The sequence below is a fragment of the Lycorma delicatula genome, chromosome 2 (genome assembly GCF_047948215.1).
Source record: "Lycorma delicatula isolate Av1 chromosome 2, ASM4794821v1, whole genome shotgun sequence".
Classification (NCBI taxonomy): Eukaryota; Metazoa; Arthropoda; class Insecta; order Hemiptera; family Fulgoridae; genus Lycorma; species Lycorma delicatula.
In genome coordinates, this window is record NC_134456.1 from 175,333,487 (window position 1) to 175,359,932 (window position 26,446).

Sequence of the window (26,446 nt, forward strand, 5' to 3'; positions counted from 1 at the left end):
CGTATGTCCCTCGGCAATTTAAATTTGCGACGTAAGACCGCATAACATTCGCAGTCCACAAGGATGTGGTGCTCAATCAAGCGGCAGTCGCTTCGGATGCACAGTGGTGTGCTCTCCGCTAACAAGGTATCCGTGAGTAACACTAGTATGTCTTAATCGCAATCGGCACTGGACCACTTCCTCTGGCGAATCTATCTATAATACCGTATCTTTGACGTGTCGGAGTTTATTTACCGCTGTAGCGGTCCAGTCACCTTGCCACCATAAAATCGGTAGTTGCAACTCAAATGGTTACATGCATCTTTAGCAACTGATCTGCACATTCATTACCCTGGCTAGGGATCCAGGAGAAATTCACCTGTATGTTGTGAATATTTTAACTCGGCGATTGTATTATGTATTTCGGTGACAACAGGATCTGGAATACAAGTCGTGCAAGTCTTCTAAATCTTGGAAATCACTTTACGAATCGCTGCAGATAAGGGTGCGACGATATTTTGATTTAATGATATTCAAGGCCATTTTGATGGCGTACAGTTCAGCATTGTAGACACTTGTAAATATCAGGTAGACCAAACGCATAAGTTCTGTCATTTACAACAAAAGCGCATCCAACGGTATCATTCTGCTTCGACCCTTCTGTGTTGTGTACTACTGCGTCTGGGTTTGTCTCTGATAGAAAATGGTAAAATGTTTGCTGAAATATGAGAGGAGTTGGTAATTTTTTTATTTCATACGATGAGTAATTAAAATTAATGGGTAAAAATAATATGTACATAAATAAATATGTACATAATTTTGATAAAATAAATAATATCGGACTAGTCAAGTCCACATTTTACAAATAAATTATGTTAATTTTATTTCAATTGTAAATTATCTGGATTCAGAACAATTTTTGTATTTTAATAAATTACAGGTATGACGGTCTCAATGTAGTTATTGATTTTTCTGCAAACATTTACGAAAATCAAATGTTTGGTGAAAAACGTTAAACAGGTCAACAGAAACGCCGAATAAGAAGTAGCAGAAACACGGAATAAAACAGTTGAACTAATATAATAAGCAATAAATAAGATCAGTGTAAAATTCAATCGCTCGAAAAATTTAAAATTAACGTAAATACGAAAACGTCGTTGAACAAGTAAACTAAAGTCACCTCAGCGACATTATTTACAGGGTTCCATCAAAGATTAAATTAGGTAGTTAAATAGATAAGTAAAGTGAAGTTCATAAGAAACTCGTACGATAATTTTTGCACATTATTAAATCCTTATCGTTAATTATGTACTTATCTTAAGTTTAAAAAGTGAGTCAGCTATTTTGCAAATTAAGTTAATTAAGACTAAAATTATGTAATTTTTTAATTTATTTTTGTTTTAAAATTATTCTAAAAGTCGTTACATAACGACGAATACACATTTCATCGCTCTACAAATATAAGCGTATGCTGACAGCAATAGTACTGCATAATAAACAAATCTATAAAAACAAATTTACGGAATTATATTGCCAAGTAACTGAGATTTGGACAGAATAGCTGACTTTAATCCAATTAAACCATAAAAAAAGAGACAGTCAAGCGCATTAGTTACAAAAATCCTGTGTCATGCATAACAAATCTTAATAGCACTCTATTTTAACCATATTTCAACTCGGTAGGGTAATACAAAATTTATATATCTATTCGCAGTAAACTTCTGAAACAGTTACTCGAATTAACATCAAAGACTTTAACATACATACATATATATATATATAAAGGAAACTAGCATATTACAGGCTGTTAATCGATTGCTAGGAAAACGCATTCACGCATACATATATTCACACTTCAATGACCAAAATGAGATCCGAATACAACAACAACCGCTTCATAAGCGGTTTGAAATTTAATTATTTAACTGAAAGAGACCTGCTCAAAGTTTTCAATCTCTCGGTGGAAGATCCCTACGTCAAAATACGAAAATGATATTGGATTTTTAATATCTGAAGTTATTATCTTCGTTCTTTTAAAAGTTTCTTATAAACCCGTTACAGAAAAATGAACTCTCGATTAAATCGATGGAAATTATTTTAAAAAGTTAAGATACAGTGACGACACGATTGCCCCCGAGTTGGCGTGCTGACAACTTCTCTTTTCACAAAAACCTACACATTTTCCCCCTTTAAAAATACTTCCCGTCTTGGCTTTCTCTTTACAAAAGAATTCCATTATCTAACTATATTTCTCTATTCATATTAAAAGTTATGCGAGCCGCGTTAACATTTTAGCGAACTTTTTATGCGGATTAGCCTATAAAAAATCGGGAAAGAAAAATAAAATACGAACAACACTTAACAACGTAACCTGTTTTTAAAAAGGCTATATAATAAAAAGTTTCAACATATTCATAATGTATGGCACTCCATTAGAAGTTACAACATATTCTTAATGTATGGCAGCAATCCATTAGACGTTACACAACCACCGAGAAAAACACACGATATCAAGATGACAATAAATCATAACTAAAATTGTTTTGTGATCGATGTTACAGCAGGTAAAAGATGTTAATTACCAAAAATATAACGATTCTGGTAAAATATGAATACACTTAGAAAACGATTTCGATCATCGACCGGCAGTTTTTTTATGGATTACTAACACCTAAGAATCATAAACCTTTCACGAAGTAGAAATAATAACAAGAAAAAAATCACAAGACAAAATTAAAATTAAAAAATTGATTTTCTTTTTAATCGCTTTATCTGTCCGTAATCTAAAGCTTTTTGTTAAAGCTAAAAATTTTTCAGGTTTTAATATATGCAGGGAAAACTATTTTCACATACAAACGGAGAAATAAGTAAAAAAAATAATTTCGACAGAAATATTCTAATGCTTTTTTTTCAAAAAACTAGACTATTCCAAAAGTGAAATCGATAAAGAAATAACTGTTAGTCGACAAACTGATATCGATAATATATCGATGTAGACATATGAAAAAAAAAATTTGTAGTTCAACACTGGAGAACCTTAGATTAAATCAGGTTAATCGGCAATGATTCTAAATAGAAAAAAATACTTTCAATTAGCTATAAATACTCAAATAACTTCACTAAACAGTTAGTCGTACTTCTAACTTTCATTACAAATTCGATTTCCATACCGAAAGTTTTATTCTCATTTTTTGTTACTTTTGAATATAAAAGATAACCACGTCTTTAACCCGAATAACTAAACGCTTTATGATGCTAAAAGCAACAAAAAACATATATATATATATATAATATATATATGAATTCGGGGGACCAGCTTACCTCAACGGGTAAAAAATTAAGAGAATATAATTTCCTGAAAAAAGAAATAGCAACGGAATGCGTCAAACCTCTGACCCGTCATATTTGAACCAAACGTTTTGAAGATAATTTAAAGGTCATGATTGTATGTGGGCGTTAAAAAGACAACATGTATGAATATGTCGACTAAACTGTAATAGTTAAATTATTTAGATAATGAGTGATCGTTATATGTTACAGGATTACAAAAAAAAAAATACTACGCATCAAGATATTAAATGCAGCAACTTTCAACTGAAATTCTCTTTTGCTAAAGTTTGAAATAACAATAAAAAATATTTATCGCAAACGACAGATGAAACACCACAAAGCCGACTTAAAACAAAGAAACATCATTGCTACCAAGAACATAAATAAACGTAAATGTAAAACAGACACGGTGTATGGTGTTTTACATTAAAAGAACATAATTTGTTAATAAAAAAACTGATGAAATGATGAACGCGAGCAAGAAGACAAGCGCCCACAGATTTTGTTATTGTAATTTACATAGATAATTAGTTTTCTTATCACGAATGTTTGCTAACCGTTTAACGGTAATTTTACAATCAAACTGAAAAAGGAATTTTCTCTGACCGCAAAGCTACTAGAACACAATTCTGCAGTTACTACCACTACAGACCTAGGCTACTCTGTATCTAACCGATAACTAATCCGGATTAACTTGGTATTAATGAAGTACAGCATAACGAGTGGGTCGTACCACAACGGAGTATTGTTCTCTCTAGAGATAGCACATCAATCACCGTGTTCGTTTAGTAACTTTAAACAGTAAAACTCCACAAGCGAGGCAGTCATCAACGCAAACTATCGACTCACAATACAACAAAACCTGCATTGCCGGCCTTGAGCAACTCGTGCGTGACAAAACTGATGATTAAAATCGTATAAACCGAAGCCGAAAAAAGTTATTCAGATTAATTTTAAAAAAATATTACCGTATTATTTAAGATACCAAATTCTGTAATGTCACTATCTCTACTGTTGAATTAAAAAATATAAATTCTCTGAATTCGTGGGTCAACGCGTAATTATTTACGACAGTTCATAGAAGCAAAAGGTTCAATGAAAGAACGATAGTTAACCGAAGGGATTTTTAATAACAAAATAACTTCTAAAACCATCATTATTTAAACCTTTTACATCGGTTTTGGGGGACCAGGAAAAGCCATTTAATGTTTAAGAGAAAAATATAGCTAAGCGTATATTTAACCGGCAGTCTTAAGACATGGAATTTATTTCTTGCAATCCTAAATACGTAACACTATTTTTTAAATTTCCTACCGAAGTAAGAAAACCCTAATCCCATTTTATTAGACCACGAGCCGGAATTACACAAAAGTTCAACGTAAGGAACGCTTGTTCAAAACAGCAAAGTAAAATTTTATTTTCTACGGTACCCAAAATCACAATTACATATTACACACTCATTAGATGATGTTTACGAATAATTTTGGATAAATACGGAAGCGGTAACGATATTATCCAAATTGACGAAGATTAAGTACATGAAAACCTACTCTACTTCGAGTCCTTGAGACGATCGAGAAAACCGAATATATTTTTTACTAAAGAACATTTTTTAACTCGTTCCAACAATTTCTATCGGAATATTCATTTGTTGCAGAATTTATTTACAGATAATGTACAGATAAAATGTAAAATATATTTAAAAACAAACTTAGACCGAACTGAAGAAAACGTTTAATGAATACAAACAGAGAAAATCAACTTTAGAGGCTTTGAAAACGATTACGTACCAAGAAAAGAATATGTTGTACTGTTAATTAAAATTTATAGAATTCGAAAAATTATAACACTAACTTCAGTTAAACCGAGTTTACATTTTAATAATTCCTTTTAGAACTTAATTCAAAAATATAAATTTTTAGAATTAATATTTATCGAAAAAATGTACTTTTTTAATTTAATGTTTAACTGCAAAAATGTGTAAGATATACAGAAACAATCTACGAAGACTACCGCCAGAAATATTTATTTAAGAACCATTTAAATATTCCACTCCTTATCTATGATGAAAAATGAAGAGGGAAAAAAATAAATATTACAGGATCAAATCGCTTCAGTCGATCAGAATATTATTACCGATACTCATTATTCCATCGTACCTTTTTTTTTTTACAGTTTTATTTTAATAAATTGTTAAATAAAAAGAATGAAATCTCACTCCTTTATTAGAATAACTTAAGAATTTATATAAGAAAATCAGAAAAGGCAAAAAAAATAAATAATAAAAACGAAAGGCAGATATTTCATTCACAAAGAATAATAAATAATAATCGACCGCATTAATTTTCGAAGATATGCTAATGTAAAAAAAAAAAAAGAATTACATAACGTGGAATTTAATTTATATTCAAGAATTATGAAGATTAATGATGTGAGTTATTGAAATTCTTACAAAGCTACTCTCCTCTTTACCCTACTCGCAAACTTATAATCAATATTTGATATATTAAACTATTTACACAAAGAAATAATATTTTTCTTGATCGACGAGATAGAAAAGGAAAAAAGAAGTCTCGCTATCGAAAAGATGAAAAATGGACAAGCAAACTAATTATCGTAATGTGCAATTCGTAAAACATTTTCCGAATGTTTCATTCGTGGTAATTTTTTAAATTATTTTAATTTACCGTAGTTCTGAGAAAGTAAGTATAAAACACAAATCGCAAACATAACTACTGAAAGAATAGAACGAAATAGATAATAAAAAAGCGAACACTAGTAAAAGATGTGAAATATAAACAACATACTGTTAGTTTTGAAAAAATAAGAGAAAATAAATAAATTATTCGACAATGTAAATAATTAATAATTTCGACAAAATCTGAAACATGAAAACAAAAATTTTTATTGGAATAAACTGTTAAGCACGACTAACCGGCCATTCCCCGACTAGTCAAAAAAATTTAAAGCGATAATATCCTTTTTCGGTGGTAATTCCGAATTGTTTGAATGACAGCAAATTAAATAGGCATAACGTTTAAAAACACATTATTTCTTGTATGTACTTGGTCGTTTATGTTTAAAGTGTACTGTATTTAAAAAAAAATAAAAATATTGTAAATGTACTTAAAAATGAATATTCTTGAATTTATCAATTCAATGGTATCTTCGTAGAACTTAAAAACTGATAAAAATCATGAATATGCACTTTTACTTTCCGGTCACTAGATAGCGTTATAGCAGAGCTATAGCTCTGTAATCGGTTCAATTTGGTCCATATGCAGTTTCAACCGGATCTTGACGTTTTGATGCCTAAGGAACGAAAAAAAATAAACCGAATGGAAAATTTCCGGGTGTTAATGTTCGTATGTACGTATAATTTGCTTATAAAATCCCCTTAAATTTGCAGAACTACTGGACCGATTTGACAGAACCTGGTCAGATTACTTCTATATGAGAGGCATTGATGCCATTCAATTTTCAACTTAATGGTGAAGGGGGTGAAGCTGTAGAGCAAGATCACCTAAAATATTTCGCCTAAAATAAATAAACAACTAAACAGGTACATTTGTAAACAATTAAAAAACAAAAATATCTGCAAAATATTTTTTTGAAAAATTGCATTCCATCCCAAAAAATGTTGCGTAGTCTTTTGCTATGTTGTGACGTCGCAGGTGAGCAGTAGAATTAAATAAATTAGTAATATTTAAAGTATAAAAAAGTAACTCTGTATGGCTGGGTCTCGAACTCGATCGTCCGGTTGACTCGGTATCTCAAGCGTTAAGCCTCGCGGCTACACCAGTCGGCGGACTTGCATCAAAAACAACCCACAGTTGTAGCCATCACGCAGCTGAAGCCGCTTTCCGGGAAAGTCTTAAAACTGTGACAGCTTTTTTTAATAAAAATGATTAAATAATTTATATATATATATATTTTCTTTTATTACTTTTAAGACCATAATGGATCACTTTAGTTCATTTTTTTTTGCAAGTTCTTTCTTTTCTTGCTGATTTGTTGTTTTTCAGCTTTTCTTTTTTGCCAGTAATTTCTAAGGGTTTCAGATCTTCTTGCCCTTTCTTGTTCAGAATAGACCCGGCTTATTGTTTTCTTGGGTTTTGATAGAAATCTTGTTTCTTTATTTTTTAATTTCTCATAGTTTCCGGTTTTCGTTTTTAGGTTTTCACGGGTTATGTCTAATTCCTCCATGTCTTTCTCTACTTCGTATAACCAGTTCGGTCTGCTTTTCTTCTTTCCAGAAAAGTTCGATTATCCGTCTGATAAGTCTGGTCTCTTCCATTCTGAAAATATGTCCTAGAAAGGAAATTCTCTTCTTTCTAAATTTATTAGTTATCGGGATGATAGTTTTGTAAATCTCTTCGTTTGGAATAATTCTCAAAATCCCGTCTTTTTTAATGTTTTTCCCGATGCATCGTCGTAGAATCTGTCTTTCAATCTTTTCCAGTTTGTCGGTAAACCTTGTCTGGTACGGTCCAAATATGGTTTCGCATCCGTAAAGTATTTCTGGTTGGATAACTGAGTTATAATGTCTTATTTTTGTGTTTATGGACATGCATTTTTTGTTATAGATGTTTTGTGTTTTTATTGTGGCTTTGATGAGTTTATTTATTGTTTCATTCCAGTTTGGATTTTCTTGGAGGTTGTGCGTGATGTTTTCCCCCAAATATTTAAAGTTTTCTACTAGTTCTATGTCATTATTGTTTATTTTTACTTTGCTTATGCATAGTGGGTCTCTCACCATAATTTTGGTTTTTTCGTATGAAATTTTTAGACCGATATTATATATATATATATATATATATATATATATATATATATATAAATAAATAAAATTGTAAGCTAATAATAAAACTCCAACCGGCGTTGTTCGAACGTTAGGATTCGATTAACGTCTAAGTAAGTTTTAGGCAAAAATCTGGACAAGGGAGATCTAAAATAAAACCGACTTACTTTTAATAACAATAATGACAAAAATCGAATACTATATTTCATAGTTCTACAAAGGTAAAAAAAAAAAAACGAAGATGAACTGTAAATATAAAGTGAACAGTTAGATTTTGGAATACATTTGGGAAAACGTCAATACATGATGGAAATTTGCACATGTAGTGAAATTTTAACTTAAATCACAGGAACGTGGGATTAACGAAATTATAAGCTTAAAAAGCCATTTACAAACGATAGGGCGAATATCAAACTTAAAAAAAAGTTATTTTAATTGAGAAACTTTTTTCCTTTTTCCAATACCATTTTAAAATACCTATGTATGACAGAAGAATTTAATGAAAAAGCACTTTACTTTACAATGATACAAAATATTACTTTTAACAAGATTACTCTTTTATTAAACTTCCAGTTTAAGAAAGCGAAATTAAATTTGGAACCTCCGGAAATGCTTTTAGGAAATTCGAATCATCTAATTAAGTATAGATATATAGTCTAGCCAATTTTTAAAAAAGTCTCGACGCCTCCAACAACTCATTTGCTTTTAACAGCATGTACATCACTAACATTGAAATAACTGATAGTACAAAACACAAAATTAAAGATTACTATAATTAACGTTCACTTACTAACAACAACCTTCTAGCTTTTATCTTTTATTTAAGCGGACCATTAAACCGTGATAAAATAAACAGAATCTGTACGCAAAACGGTATAAAAATTAATACTGTAGAAAAGGTTCACGAATCAAAACTTAAATTATAATTACTATTAAATAAAACTGTTTTATTTTATCTACATAATAAAATGAAAAATTACTTCTTTATTTAAATCTTAATCGTAAACTAGTAAAGATGACCGTGTTGTACACAAACCGTAAAGAAATCAAGCCATTTCATAATACATTAATATCAAACGATTTTGCATCGACCAGTTAAACGGCCCTTATATGTGTGCACAGAGCGCTCATATATAAGTTAAAGATCCCTAGAATTCGGTAGCCATGTAAAACTATATAGTTTTTAAAAAATCAGACACCAAATATGTTTTAAGCGATTTTAAAATAAAAATTCTAAAAAATGGCAAAACAGAGAAAACAGGCAAAATCGATTTATTATACAGATTATACTCTTCGGAAAAAATATTATTTGGATATTACAATAATTGAATTTAATATTAATTTAATTTTATTCGGATAAGTGTATAATCGGATTACACCGATTACTCTTCAATAATAACTAATTTTGATTTCATTTTGCTATTAGAATTAGTAAGGTTAAATTTAAAATGAAAGATTATTTTTCTAATCGCCTAATATAGTTTCTCGAAACTCAAAGTTTACTAGTACAAAAAATTATTTTTAAATTATCAGCGTTTTATTATAAAACTATTATAATTTTAACAGTCATATATTAGTTGTTTATTAGTTGTTTATTACGTGTAATTAAATAAAGAATATTAATTTTATATAAATATATAAAATACTAAATTAATACACGTCATTATAAAAAAAAACTAACCTAATAACAAAATAACAGATAAGATAACGATAATGGTATTATGGAACGAAGATTACAATAACTTAGAACAATTACTTAGAACTAGGTACCGTTATGATTCGATCAATATTTTTCAAAACGCTCACTCTTACGACAATAAGTCCGCGCGCGCACACGCCCTCGCACTATAACAAGCAAAGAATAATGAAAAACATGAAAGATCAAAGTGAAGCCTTTCACAATAATTAAAAGCCCGTTATTTCAACAAAAGGGGCGTCCTAAATGTACCACGGTCCTCTTCACTTTTCTTCATTATTGCTGTGCTTCACGAGACGGTATCCGTAGTTTTCTCATTAAAATTAAAACACCTGAACACCACTTACACCGATCACTGGATCACGGTACGCAGCGTAAATAGTATGTCAAGCTTCAATACAAACGGTAACATGTACGCGCCGGCAAATTATCATACAAACAAGTTAAATAAACGGATATTAAAATAAATTTTAATTTACATAACCAGACAAGAGTTTTTGCAGCCAAAAGTTTTAACAGCCGCTTCAAACTTTTCGTTCTTAAATGTACATGTAACTACTAACATTATACACCACTTAATCGTAAAACGAATAATAATTACAAATTATCTCGACAAAGTTACATTAATACGATTTACATAAATTCAAGAGTAGTCCGTCAATTATGAATACTTATAGTTCTGAATAATATTTAATTACAGAAAGTTTCAAAACTCCTTACTTTACGTCGTTTAAAGACGTTAAAAATTTTTAATAAAGTTATCTTAACGCCGTTTTATTCAGCGATTAATTTGTTACTTGAAATTATTTATGTTTGTCGATTAAAATAATTGTTAAACAACTAATTTGAGACGATGAGTTTAATCACTAGACCAGCCCGGTGGGCAAATATCCCTTAAATATTTAACTCTTTTTTTAAAATAATATGAAATTAATTAAAATCTGTCAAAAAAACTAATTTTAAAAACCAAAAAAGTTATAATAAAATATTTTTATAATATAAAAATTTTCCGGGGAAGCTAATTGTAAAAACAAAAAAACAATGAGTTAAATAGAAGACGGAGAATGCAAACGAGAAACCTAATTCCGATCTACCATTTATTACCACAAACTACTCGGTGTAGATAAGAACAAACTTGGGCGAAGTCAACTATGAAGTTTGACCGCTATTACATTAAGTACAACTGAGCTATATAAGTGTGGAAACCGTAGTACATGTAGGAATGAGAGATAGATAAGACGTTATGATATAATACACACACACACACCCCATAAAACAACAATATAAGTTAACATATGAACAGCGAAACACAGACCAAGGCATTAGTTAACGCATTTGCCATTAAGCCGACAAAAGTTATTTTTATCTTTTAAATCAAAATTTAACGATTTCATATATTTCTATTTTTCTTTTTTATTTAAAGATAGGTACGTATAAACGAGTAATATCTAAAAATAAGAGCAGTAAATTAAATATATCATTTGAAAACTCAACTGCAAGAAATCGTGAAATAAAAGAAATCATTTTCACGCTTCAAAATTTTACATAGATCAAAATCACGAAAATAACAGACCACACAAAGAGAGAATTTATTTTTATTTTTAATTTATTATTTTCTACAATGGATATAAATACGGAAACCTTTGGAACTAGAACACCCAGCTGTTAATAAAATACGAGATTAAAAAAAAGAAAAGAAAAAAGCAAAATATTTTTTTTTAAATTTGCGCCGAATTAAAAGACAGCTACCGATTTACTAACCCTTAATTTGACGCAAACTTCATAAATTTGAAATATAAATAATAAAAAAGTTAATTATTTTTCAGTTTTCAGAGCGGATTATTAAATCCATTTTTATAACAATAAAAGTGTTTCATTAAATTATTTATATATTATTTAACAAAGAACTCTGATTCTTCGCCTTGATAATAATTAGTAAAAAACGTAGAGATACTAGGTAGTTAATATTTCTATTGAAGTATTAAAAACCTTTTCTGTTTTTAAATCTGTTGAAAATAAAAGTCAGATTTTAAATCGAAAGATGAATAATGAAAAAAAGAGAACTCGTTTTTAGGTTGAAACATGTACGCGAGCTTCGAGGATTGGAAGCATACACCATTCCACTCGTGGATCGAGTAAACACCTAGATGTGCCGAAAAATGGATGAGCATATACAGATCCTAAAATGTATTTATTTTTAAGACGTATCATTTTGGAAGATATTATTACAAACTGATATAGTTATAATTCAATGTTCCTACTGAATCCTTGACAACTTCTGTAGAATCATTCACAAAATCATCACGTGCAACAGTTAACATTATATAGTATGTGCTATTACAGAAAAGGGTTATCTTCTAAGAGCATGTAATTGATCATTTGTATAGGAATTAAAACTACTTTTATTTTTACCACGTATTTTAACTAACTCTCTTTCACAACCCTTTTTCATCTAATCGACAATAGAATTATGAAAGTACGTAAACTCATAAAGTTTCTAAAGTTCAGTTGTGTTGGGGGGGGGGGGGATGGATGGATTTCTGGATCGGTGAATGGCTTCTACTTGCGAAGTCACAATAAACTGTCCTCTCCACACTACTATTAACAGTGCCGACACCTACTTCAGATACCCAGGTGAAATTACAACCTACCTATATATCAATACCAAAATAATCATTTCTTTACAGAGAATCGAAACAACAATTTTTAAAAAAATGACCGTAATCAGAAGTTTCAAAAATACCAAACGACATGTAAAATTCATCAAATATATTTAAAATACCATTTTTACGATATAGAACGTTGAAATTTCACCAAAAGCAAAAAAAGGGAAAAACTGCGTTCTCTGTAAAACTATGGTAAAATACAGATGTAAGTTTTTCTGAAATTCTACGATTTCTTAAAATAAACTGAAACCCATGACAAACATAAAAATTACGGAAGAAAACCTTTTGTGTTTTATTTTTTATGAAATAAGTTTTTAAAAGATGTTACAATAATTCTTCAAAAAACAACCTTTTCTTATGTACGCGTACTAGTCATTGTATTTATATTAAAAAGTTATATGTTCAAACCCATATGCCATAAGCAAAGACAATGAAGATTCTAAAGAACTGACATAGATAATCATTTTTTGCGACTTCTGATTGTTCGTAATAGATAAACCAATATTTTCAGTAAAAAAATTCATCTTGTAAATGTACGAATATATACTGTAGATTTCTCAGTTCTTAATACTTCCAAAAATAATTGGAACGAGCAAATATTCGATACCGTACTCCAACGACTGTTCAAAGTTAATTAAACATCGCAATAATGAATTAACAGGCCCCTTTCTAATTCCTTTCAGGATAATATTAAAAAAGAAAAATCATCTTCATTAAGTTCTGCTATAGTATAATGGAGAAGGCAAAATGAACAAGAATCTCGAGCTATGCAAGTTAAAAAAGAATGATGCATATTATATATTCTCATAAATTATTCAAAACATTTCAAAAGAAACTGGCGATTCATGAAAATAAAACCTTTCAAAGAGATAAGAAACAATTTTTAAGCTGTGAATGCGAAGTTTTACACCAAGCCTTCTTTTATGTCCAGTTAAGAGACTATACTATAATCAAAGGTTTTATTTAGGAATACGTAATGTAGCTCTAAATTATAAAATTGAGTTACAAGAACGGAATAATAAAATTTTAAGAAACTAAAAAAAAACCTTGTAAAATAAAATTATTTTTTTAAGTTAGCGCTACATAACTTTACGAAATAAAATTATTCCTGACGCAGTTAATTCATATAGGCTTTCCTCCACCTTTAAGCAATAGCAAAACTCAGCCTCGAGTCGATAAAGCTGAGTCGATTCCGCCGCTTCCTGAATTGGAAAAGTTTTGACTCTGATTGCTGTTACTAAACTACTAGAAACACGGATTAAAAAAGAAAAAAAAGAAGCGAGTTAATGGTTCGGCAAAGACTAATTCTGAATCGCCAAATGAATGTCGTTTTATCAACAAAACATAACTATTTAAGAAAAAAAATTTTTACAAGACAAAACTATGTAAAAATCTGCCAAATTTATATCATACTAGAAATTAATAAATAAAAACCAGATTTATACATAATAAAAAATATAATAGTTTTGCAAAATCCTGAAAAAACGGGAAAAAAGTCGAAAATGAATATTATCCTTTAAAATCGCTTCAACAAATATGCTACACAGAAGTTCGATAAGCCAAACACCTTATACTTAATTTTTCATTAATCGACCTACAGACTATACCTTTTCTTCTTTCTTTTTCCTGTTTAGCCTCTGGTAACTACCGTTTAGATAATTTTTCAGAGGATGAATGAGGATGATATGAATGAGTGTAAATGAAGTGTAGTAGTATTGTACATTCTCAGTTCGACCATTTCTGAGATGTGTGGTTAATTGAAACCCAACCACCAAAGAACACCGGTATCCACGATCTAGTATTCAAATCCGTGTAAAAATAACTGGCTTTACTAGGATTTGAACGCTGTAACTCTCGACTTACAAATCAGCTGATTTGGGAAGACGCGTTAACCACTAGACCAACCGGGTGGGTTTACAGACTATACCTAGACTTTAGAAACCTCCCATTAGAAATCGTCCAACTTGAGCGACTATATTTGGGGATATCAGCACCACAATATCTGCTCTTCATATTAGTGTTACCAATGTACGTATCATTTCTCCACTGCACATTTTTAATTATTACAGATAAGATAAATCGTACGATTTAAAACATTGAATAGCCTAAAAAAGGTGAGAGAACGAATCCACTAAATATGGAGCTCCAACAAACGTTTAGTTAAAAATAATACGCCGGGAGATCCGCAGGAGTCTATATTCATTTTATTCGTCAACATATTAGCAGAGTTATATCACATATTATTACTAGTACGAGACTAAAAATTTATAAAAATATTAAAAGTGGAATTATACTCGATTTCAAAAACAGCAGACCGCTGGACGTTAAATGAAATAGGTCAAATAGAATACGACCAAAACTTATTTTTTTAAGGCTATTTTTAGAACTGACAGCGGTTCTGTTAACATTCTGTCAACCTATCATATATATTTCCTTTATTCCCTTAAAACTCAATAAATACACACTTTTTATTTTATTATTTAAAATAATTCGAATAAGTTCTTTATGTTTAATACTAACTACACAGTAAAACGTTTAAACGAGCGAAAAATGGGCGTTACCTAAGAAAATTTGAAAAAGATTAAAAAACTTAACGCATAATAAAAGCTACGATATCGAAGATAATTTTTAAAATCAATTAGAATGTATCACGGTTGATTATCTATAGCTCCGGAAAAATCAAAGAATAACTGGAGTTTTATAAGAATTCTTAAAAGGAAAATTTAATGGTTTCTTAAGTGAAAAAGGTGGCAGAACAAGCTATAAATTAAGTTTCTTTTTTTAAGTTTTAAACTTAGTGTTTTATTTTCAGTGCACACCACTACATTGTATGCATGTTCAATAAAACACAACTACTAAAGTAATGTACATACGCGCAGCTACTGTACGAGTCACTAGAGGAAGAGCTCTATTTTCTGACTAAAAATTATAGGTATAAAATACGAGAAAATATTTTTATGACGTGTACACCCCCAGACTATATAGGTTCACACAAAAGAGGAAGGTAAACCTCTATATACTCCCAGATTTTCGTTACCAAGTCGCACGTAAAAACTTTTTACTATCAAATAATTTTAGAAATGTTTGTTATATGTACAGGCGGATGGTAAATTGAAATAAGATACACAACAATAAAAACACGCTCTTAAATATGAAATCATAATAATTTTAACGAGCAATAAGTATAATATAACGGACGTAAATATTTCACTGATATAAGGAATTGGAATAGAGATTTGGAATTGGAAGTTTGAATTTTTTAAACGTTCATTATCATTAATATCAAAATGACCTCTAAAAAAGTAAAATCCAGTTTTGTATGCGATATTACATAAGAAAATTTCAGACAGAAAAATTATGGACGAAAAAGGGCTCGGATATTTAAAAACATTTAAAATCAGTTTTCGTACTAAGAGCTCTATTTATATATGCACGAGATAATGGCGCATCGCTCAATTTTTAGTGCGGGATCATTGGACGCTAAAAAACTGAATATTTCTTCATCGTTTCTGAAACCGATCGATGAAATTGCCCGAAACCGACAAATGTAATTAAGTATTAAAACGATCCCGAAAATTCTTTCGCTGTTAGGTAAATTGAGATCAACGCCGTAACTAAAAGAAATGATTGCACTGACTCACGATAGCGCAGAATATGTACTTAAAACGATTAAATATCACCGAAATGGATAATATCAACGGTAACCGGACAGATTCAAGGTGCAATAATTTTCAAACGTGTTCCTGAAGAGAAACAGAAACATCAAATTACTGAAGGGTAAATAAATCATCGTAATAATTAAATGGATTTATATCAATGATATTTCTACGCACAATTTTATTCATTCATCGTCCGATAAAACAACTTTCGTACTTAATTTCTAAGAAATCAAAAGGAATCTTGCGATTTCATTATATTGACAGAAATACCGCATTGCTATCGATCAAATACATTAATTCTGATGGCTTGTAAAACCATCGTACATCAATACTGTAAAAAGTTTCGTATTAATTATTTGTCGGTTAAAACAGATTTTATAAAACCACATCAGTTGTAAAGAAATATTAAGGTTGAACACAATTGCAGTGAAATGTTGAAGAATATATCTGATTTAGGTAATCATTACGAAAATCAACAGCCACCTTTAAACTAACAGAATTTATTTGAGAATTAATAAAATCATAATTTCATTCTTAAGCCGTGAACAGATAAAAAAAAAACTTCATAAATAAAAAAGTACAATATAGCCCTCGTGCATAAACTTGTTGAATATAAAACAAGCTATAACGATTCCAAAATTTATAATACGGACTTCAAAACACGCAAACTTTTTTAGTTCACATTCGTGTTAGTTATACAGAGCCCGGTCTATCTTTGCTCTCCAAAACTTTTAAGTCTTTAAAAATTCTTCACGTCTCTTTATCAAACAAAATCTAATATAATCTTTCATCTATATAACTAGATACTCTTGTCTTGTATCACTCTTTTTTGTATAAACCTTCTTAGAAGATACATCGCCACCGACCGACCATCCTCCATCATTATTACCGCTACGCTCATCATCCTTCTCGGAACAAAACAAAGAACACGACTCTGAACTTTAAGCAAACTTTTTAAGATAAAACAGGAGCTAAGTTTTGTAAAGGGGCAAAATCACATTTCGTATAAAATGAAGTTGAATATTATTTTCACCCGCGCGACGCATTCACATTTTAAATACATAGAACATTTAGTTATTATAATTAAAAATTCAGATCACAGACCGATCGCTTCGCAGGTATCACCTGCAAGCGATAATAAGCAAAATCTAAGGTATCGTGTTTTCAAACCGTACACTCTATTAATAATGTGCAATAGAATAATTTCATTCGTTTAGATTAAAAAACGTAAACATTACATTTTAGAGGAAATACAGGCAAAAAACTGATTTCACAGCTTTAACGGCATTCAAAGACTAACAAAAGTTTTACTTATTAGTATTACTGTATATTCCCAAAAGAAAACAAATTTCCAAATATAAAGATGTGTATAATTGAAATGACATGGCATTTCTTAACTAAATTAAATTAATAAATTTTTATTCTACACACTTTTAATAAACAACGATTACAGATTCTGTTAAAATCGAGCAAGATGCAACCCAAATTACAAAATATGGACCGGCCATAAATTTAATCAAAAATTTAAAAATTATGTATTTTTAAACATAAAATAAAAAGAGTAATCCGAAGCACGATTTTACTTTTATCGATTTAAAGCAAAGTGATACCTTTAAAAACAAAAAAAAAAACAACAAAAAAACCGGCACGAATCTATCCTTAAGTAAATAGAAATCCTGCAGACGCAAGATTTCCTTTCGGATGTTTGTATTTGAACAGAAACAGAAACCAAAACAAACACACTAATAAAATTCTACCATTTATCGTAAAACAAAATTTTTAAGTTAACCAACAGAAAAACCATGTAATTATTTATAGAATTATTTGTTGTGAAGCCAAAATGTCATTCTATAACTGGAAATTAAATAAACGCATACAATTCAAATATTGTGTACTTCATTGTAATAACTGCGGAGCAAACCTTTCAGGTATAAAAAAAAAATTTCGTAAATATTTTAATGACTTTTTTTTACTATGATAATAAATTAAAATTTTAAAGAAATTCCAGGAATTAATTTAAAAACAGGTACAAAAGTTTGTACCTCGTATAACAGACTGCCATCATCACTGGCACAGGGTTATTATTCTAAAAGTTAAATAACTTAATTTACTTTACCATCTTAATTACAGAAATAACATAATTTAATAACAATAACACCGAGTATTAATCTAATTAAAATATTAACATACAAATAATGTGAACACAGTCCCTATTAATATCAGAAATTAATCACATTCTTAACAATATTCTTACACTCCTTTGAAGTTTAGGATTTAAAACGGTTAACAGGTATTATAGAAGGTGAATTAAATCTGAATTTTATCGTAATTCTATGTATATTACTTAATATTTAACAAATATAATTATTACCATTATTAAAGAAAGAGGAAAAACATTGACATGAATTATTCATTTCACTCACCTATATTAGGATTAGTGTAGTCCCAACTATCCATATCGTTTTTGTATACATTCAATTTGGTTGGCTGCAAAAAAAAACAAAAAAACGGATTAGCGGTCTGTTACTTATTTTCAAGCTGGAATAATTAATCTACATAGATGTAACAAAAAAGTGTAATCAGAGTTACAAATATATATAGGATCATTGTTGTACGATATCGATCCAGTAAAACTAAAATATATTTTATTAGTTACCCAATCGCGTTGTGTTGTCACCGACTAACAGATTAATTATTATTAGCGGTTGAGTTTGAAAATAAATTTCTCAGTACGTAAAAAAATACTATTTTCTTATACTATATTTTCCTTTAACTATCGACTATAAAAATTCACACTTTTCCACTAATAAAATCGACAACCTGATCGTTTAAAATGTTATGTACTCATCATAAAGTTTTAAATTGGTGTGATAAACTTTAAAAAGAGAACTTTAGACTTTTCATTAGTATGATTTTTATTATGACGCGATATTTTGGCAACTAAAACTAAATTTAAATATTAAATACAGAATAATTAAACATGTAATTGAAAGTACAAATTATAAATCGATTTATAACACAGAATAAAGAAAACGTATACGATTTAAAAACATTTTATTTATTTCAGAAAACATCAGCCGAAATGATATTTTAAAATCTCGGATAATCCATAGCAATAAATAAATATTTTTGCTGCGCAACAGAATCGTGTTCTCACCGTGAAACAATATTCTAAAATTAACGGGATACGAACAGGCGAGTTCAAACAGAAATATGCAATATGCAGAGCAATAAAAAACTGTAAACCGTCCGTGAGCCGATAAAAGTTGCCTGGGCAGATCGGTGATTAAATATGCATTTTTAAAAACTGGAAAAAAATAAATGATCTAAAATTCTGTATAATTAAAAATTACTTACCAAGTAACTGGCTTAATAGCAAACAAAACAACAATCTTCATTTTTATGAAAATAATTTAAAAAAATCGATTTCGACCAATCGATATTGTCGTAAATTATCTGAAAAACTCCAGACTCTGTAAATTATCTAAAGTTGTATAAAAACATAAAACAAAAGTATGAAAAAATAATCAGATACAAAGATATTTATTCAGCGTACAATCGGCTCGGTGCTAAATAAAATATGTATGAAAAAATAACCGAAGAAAAACTTTAGACCCTTGTTTTCTCCATGCTTAAACGATATCAAAGTAAAAGCGATTCTTTAAAGTTTACTCTGATGGTAGAAAATTTTATCACATTGAACATTTTTAACGAAAAAAAAACCGTTCGTTACGAAAAATATTCAAACTAAACAAGGTAAAGTACAGAACTCAAAGTTTCAAGAATATACTCTCATAATAACGTAGACTTCTTTCAAAATTGTTGTACAGAATACTAATACAGACGACAGTAACAAAATGGAAGATCGTCATAATCCACGTAATCAAAAGCTAAGCGAGAAAAAGTTTTAAAAATGCCATTAAAATTAAATATTGCTAGAATGCGGTACACAATAATTTATAATTAACACAAGTTTACAAACGAGAATCCAGTGATGTTATACTGAAGAAAATAATTAGAACGACCTTTAATCGTAAAAATAGCTTAAAATGATATGTACGCCGTATATTATACACAAATCAAGATGACATGTTACGCTATAATTAAACGACAACGAAGTATGTAGTCTAAAAAATACTTAAACCGCAATGAATTTAAACTTAAATTAAAAAATAAAATGCATAATAAAATATATGTTTATTTTCACAGTAATAATTTTCAGTAGACGTATAACTTAAAGGTCTTAATAAAGCAGAATCCCCGAAATTGAATATAATCCGTTTACATCGGCTTACTAAGAGAGAACCTAGTTATTGTACCGCTTACAGTATTAAACCATACACGTTATCACGAGCAATAAACAGAATAAGAAAACATTTAGCGCCATATAAGCCTACAACTAACAATCCTATTATAACCCAGAAATGAAAATTAATTTCCTTCACAACAAACGCAAGAAACCACTTTGGCAATTCAAGGAAGCTTTGAGTGCAATGTATAAAAAAACCTTCATACTATTTACATTATACATATTACAATATGTAATGCGAAACATGAAAGAATCGGCATGTATTCTTTCATGTTAATACATGAAAACTTACAGGCTTTAAAAGTATTTTTATACCTCTGATCCAGAAACTCTTCAACATAATTATTCATAAACGATAATCGAAAACAACGTATAAGTAAGCAGGTACACTACTTGATGTTTATACAACTCATCACTACAAATTTTTGGTATCGGCATTTGCATTTTGTCGATTGCTGTTTAGAATTCTACACGCGCGCACACATACACACTACTACCCCTACTATTTTCACTACTGAGATAAACTAACGACCGAGCTTTTCTTTTCGACCTTGAGCAAAGGAATGCATTTAGGATTGATCAAGCTAATCGTTTCAGCAATTGCTTAGGCCTATCGTAAGCCGGTAAACGTTTGCTTACCACTACTATCGATGAACGAAATGTATAATAATGTAGCTAGACGACGAACGATACCCAGCTTCACGACGTATGCGTTTTCTTCATGCGACGGTTATTACAGGTCTTATCGCAGTTTTAATTAGCTTAAGATTTGAAGAAAGGCTGCAGATGAGAAATAATCTTTAATATTATCGAAACGGACAAAAGTGGGCTTCGAACCTTATCATAACATCGAGACAGAAGGAATCAGTTACGCCTTAAATCTCTTGATGCAACAGTCAAGTCTGATCCAGTCTGTCAATTTTCAATTATGAAAATATGATTAGCGGTATTGGTTTTCAATAATGTAAAACTAAATTTGTGAAATAATTCTGAAAGATTTACTCTAAGTGGGATTCTTTGGTGAAGTGTCTAGCGGCTTTGTAGTAATTTATTGATTATGTAATTAAAAAGTTAAGTTTACAGAAATAATTTTTATTCTGCATCAACAACAACATACAAATTTAATTGTACCGCATCATATTTTTGTTCTCATATATTCTAATTGTGATGCAGAAATCCGCATTAAAAATTATATAACAAGAAAAACGACTGAAAGATTCTAAAAACCAATTTTTTATAATAATATAAGTTTCATAAACATATTTATTCACTGACACTGGCAGAAATATTGTGCGTAAAGATGAAATTCAAAATTGTTTCGGTAAAGTCAGGTTTTAAAAACATAAAAAATTACATCACTGTATTTGGTAAACTTGAAAAATGCTATTTACACACATGCCGGCAGGCAAGATGTGACATGACGTTTCTGAAATTTAAGGAGCCTAGGGAGTTTGTCACGAACGTCAATTTCCTCAAACTCCTTCCACTAAACACTCATTAAATTTCCGAAAAATTGGGTTTGCATTTAGCATTTTTAAAAATTACGTCGATATATTATAGGCCTCGTGTCAATATAAAATACAACACCATATTCAACAAAATTTCCGAAACTATTAAAATACCTAATATTATACAAAATTTAATTTATTCCGTCGATAATTCAAATAAATTTAAAATAAACATTAGGTATGTAAATATAAATGAACAAAAATCAATCGATAAATCTAATATATTCAAAAGAGTGGATGTGATCTGAATTTTAAATTTGAGTTCATTTTCTGTGATTGAAGAAAAGGAAAAATATTCGCTCTAAATTAATTCCAACGGTCGTAAAATAACGATGTCAGCCAACGATAGAATAATACGAGATAAGTTTTGTAAACACAGAACTTATCTGAATTCAGAGCAGGAAGAATACATTTAAAAAAATTAAAGACACGTAATAAATAATACGCAGAGACTAAAATATACGGTATCTCAAGTAGAATTATGACTTTAATAATTAAAAGAAAATTAACCAAATTAAATTTCACTCGTATTCCAGCGTATGAAAATGATTTCCATCATAAGCGACAAAAAATAAATAAAAATAAACATCGAATGTAGTGAAAGAATCAAATATCTGCTTTAATTATACAAATAATGTTATCTCGTTTTGGAGGAAAAACCCTTTTAAAAATTTGCCCTTACAATATAAAAACCTAAATAACTATAGCATTAATTTGCGCTAGCGAATTTTCATAAATTCAAAACCCAAAACCCAGTTTGAATTCACGCAGCCACAATTAATTCTTATCTTGTTAAAGCCTGAATACCGTAAAAATTATTACAATTTATAACAATATTTTTTATAAATCTATTATATGTGCGGTCATCGATCCTACACATAAATTTGACCTATATACATCTATTACTATCATCAATAAAGTTAAAATTAAGCAGATATATCCAGTTCCTTTCCGTACACAAAAAATTCCACCACACGATACGAAAATTGTGCTAGAATTATTATATTTTCCACCGATCGATTTATTCTGACCCTCGCTGGCTATTCTAAAATAATATATACTTCAAAAGAGAATATTACTTAATCTAGACGGACCGAGAATCTGGTAAAAAGGCGTTTTTCAATAATTCCATAAATAATTTCAAATTGACATAAAATACGTAATAAGTTATTTATTGTTATAGAAAGATAAAAGTATTTTCCGTTTGAATAAACAAAAATAGGAAATTAAAATTGTACACAGGTCAAACAATATATTAATTTATTTACACAGAAAAACAAAGCTTTTCTATAAACATTTTAACAGAAATGAAATCGTACAAAGTTATTATAGATTTTCCATATAAAACGGTTAGCAGCCCGCAGTAGGTCGACCAAACTTGCAGAATAATACATAAAATGATCATAAAGATTTAACAGAAAATTACTGTTACGAGAGAAACTCGAAAAATACGACCGGCAAAAGAGCACACAAAATACATTTAAGAAGAATCTGTTCATGATATAATGTTTTGCTTATCCGAGTCTGTACACACACTTTTAAGATATCAATTTAGAAATAACAAAACGCGATACGTGTAACGGCTTTCTACCTTGTTTATTGCGCTATAACTTGGAATACGAACAGCAAAACTACTTTATAGAGCTCCTAAAACCCGTTCGTTCTATAAGCATGAAAAAAAAAAAAAACGAGCCGGTCGTTTCGAAACTTTGGAGGAGTAAAGTTAAATCTGTAAACAAAATATTTAAGTTACAGCGGAAGTGTCATCGCAGAAAAAGGAGACACGGCGATAACAAGATCAAACTGTAAACAAGGTCCATCAAAAGTTAAACGACTTGAACTTCGCCGGCATTAAATCCACTGCTTATGTTGTTGCCGAACACTCGTTTTTCGAAGGGGAACTGAATAAACTTAAAACAAAGTTAGCGAGGAAAGAAGTGAGTTCTCTGCAAGTAACCTGGAATACCTGCCCAAAATGAAATTATAAAAATATTCATTTCACCGTTATAGACATTCTATTCCAAACTTCCTAATAGAGGGCATGGATTTTTCAAATCCATTTCACAGTAACGTTATTAAAAACGAATCGGTATTTCATTAGTATACCCGTTACTTTATTTGTAGTAAAGAGAAAAAAATTGCAAGAAGATATGATATCTGATAACTTCTTTTAATACTCTATCTAAATCCTGGAGAGATGGATGCGTATTCTACCAGGATTAGAGGATCAGATAATTTACTTTATTTCATATAACAAGGCCTCACGAGTAAGTATACAACTTAGAAGTGTTCAGCCCGATCACCACTTTATTATTTATAGAATACCGATAAGGAGAGTAAAGAGTAGGCGAAGATAGTGTAAAGTGTAACCTAGGTACGTTTTTGTGGTTTCTGGTTTAGATAATCTTAGTATTTACGAACACAAACATTTTTCTAATCTAGAAAATTTACGTTTTTACATTATAAAAACATTTTCATTATCTTTTTTTATTTACGAAACGTTCATAACAATAAAAAAAAAGGTTAGCAGAACAATAACATCAGATCCATCCGATGAAATGTTCAAGCACAGTTTACGTGCGGGGAGGGTTCTTAACTGGATGAGAATATCCTCAGAGGTAGGTCACGGTTCTCGTCGGAGAGAACGGATATCTGTCGTTTGCTGACCGATTTAATAACAAAGTACGCAGCATGTGCTGACGTCATAACGTACAAATGATTCCTGCGGACAATGTTTTCAAGGGATTCATCGCGGCTGCGACTGACCGACCTTGCGAGCAGATTCGCTTTGCCAACAATACGGCCTACCACGTGAAAAACCGAACAAAGCTAATACTAAAATCGAATACACACACTTTAAGAAAGCAGCTGAATTACTTCAAACTCTTTCACATTATACCGATTAGTCGTACTTTGTGAATTTTAATTGTGAATATATTAAGTAACTACACACTAATTCTTACATTATTAAAAGAATATAAGTTCCAATTCACATTCGTCGTGTAAATGAACTAACAGTACAAGCAAGAGAAATACAATTCAAAAGCATATGTATCGATCCTACAGATTGTATTGTACTGTTTGTCTATGTTAAACAATACGAGAAACATTACGTTTTCATAGAAATTCAGAAAAAGTCATTATACATCATTAACGTGTTTGTATTTATGCGACAACTAATAAGAATAACGGTAACGAACAGAATTTCTATTAGTTTTTATCTCGCTTCCGAAATGGGTGAATGAATTTCATTTAGGTACGAACTTTGTTTAGACCCAGATTCCTTTTTATTATTAAGGTAGAGTATTCGAAATTAAATTGCAAACGGATGACGTACACACACCGGATTGAAAATGTGTACGCTCGAAGAATCCCAATGAATTTTTAATTAACCTCGTCAATCAGTCGGCTTCATTACGAAAACATAACACAAACTCGGGTTTACCGTAAATAAACCGAACAAAATTCGATCCTACAACATAGTTGTTAAATCCGTATTTACTTTGTAATTGCGAGCGGTTCTACTGACTTAAGTCGGACATTCATGAGAACAAAAAGACAAAAGACAGTCGCAGCAGGATAACACAACTACACGTGAACTTCTCAGTATAACATGTTAAAATTTACCTTTAAAACAAGAGGAAACGCCGAATTAGCTCTAAGTGGATGCTGTTTAAAGTTAACATCATCACTAAGTACACCTTATAAATGTCTAAATCGACATTAGCCTTATCTATACCAGTATACTAAGTAACAATCGTAATGAAATAGCCGTTTAAAGCTGACATAAGCAGAAAGATTATCCTGTGAACGGCAAACACTTAACCGGCAGTTAACTATTATTGTATTGTAAAGACTTAAAATTGATAATAAAAATCGATTTGATAATCAATAATTTTAAATGATAATAAATAATAATGCAAAAATAAACAAAGTACGAAAACATACTATAATAACCATCGAATTACGTTATCACAAGCGACGTTTTCGAGTGAAAAATACACACAATAGTTTAATTTTAAGGGTATTCCATTTTAATTCAAAAAATTTAGGCATTTTTTTATTTTGATGATATTTGGTATATGATAACTACCCATTATATATTTTTTATGTTTTAAAGAAATATTTTCTTGAGTTACAGACTTTTCTAACTCGCTAACAGGTAAAAATTTTAAATTTTACAGGTGAAAATTCCATTTTCGTCGCTTTATCCATGAGCTGTAGGCATTCTTATTTTACATTGTAAGAGGGTCAAACACATCGTTTTAGAAAGAGTAAAGATGGAACTTCATCTTATTATACTCAAAATTTGTTACATAACCAACTTATAATGCTTACTGAAGTTACGTTTACAATTTTTTTTTTTTTTTTTTTTTTTTTTTTTTACAAATTTTGGGCCAATAATTAATGAAGGGATTAGGGTAAAAGGCCTTTTGTTACCTTTTACCTCTTAGGTACTAGAAGTATTTATAAAAAAAAAAGACTGTTACCGAGTGTC

The 26,446-nt window shown here is 30.0% G+C and overlaps 1 protein-coding gene across 4 annotated transcripts in view; it reads right to left on the reverse strand.

The window, feature by feature from the left end:
* sm (heterogeneous nuclear ribonucleoprotein L) overlaps nucleotides 1-26,446 on the reverse strand; it is a 514,959-nt gene that overhangs the window by 103,936 nt on the left and 384,577 nt on the right. For all 4 annotated transcript variants that reach the window (XM_075356710.1, XM_075356709.1, XM_075356707.1 and 1 more), the window contains one exon: nucleotides 18,555-18,618. In XM_075356710.1, coding sequence (XP_075212825.1) covers nucleotides 18,555-18,618 — 64 coding nt within the window. The remainder of the gene's footprint in view (nucleotides 1-18,554; nucleotides 18,619-26,446) is intronic.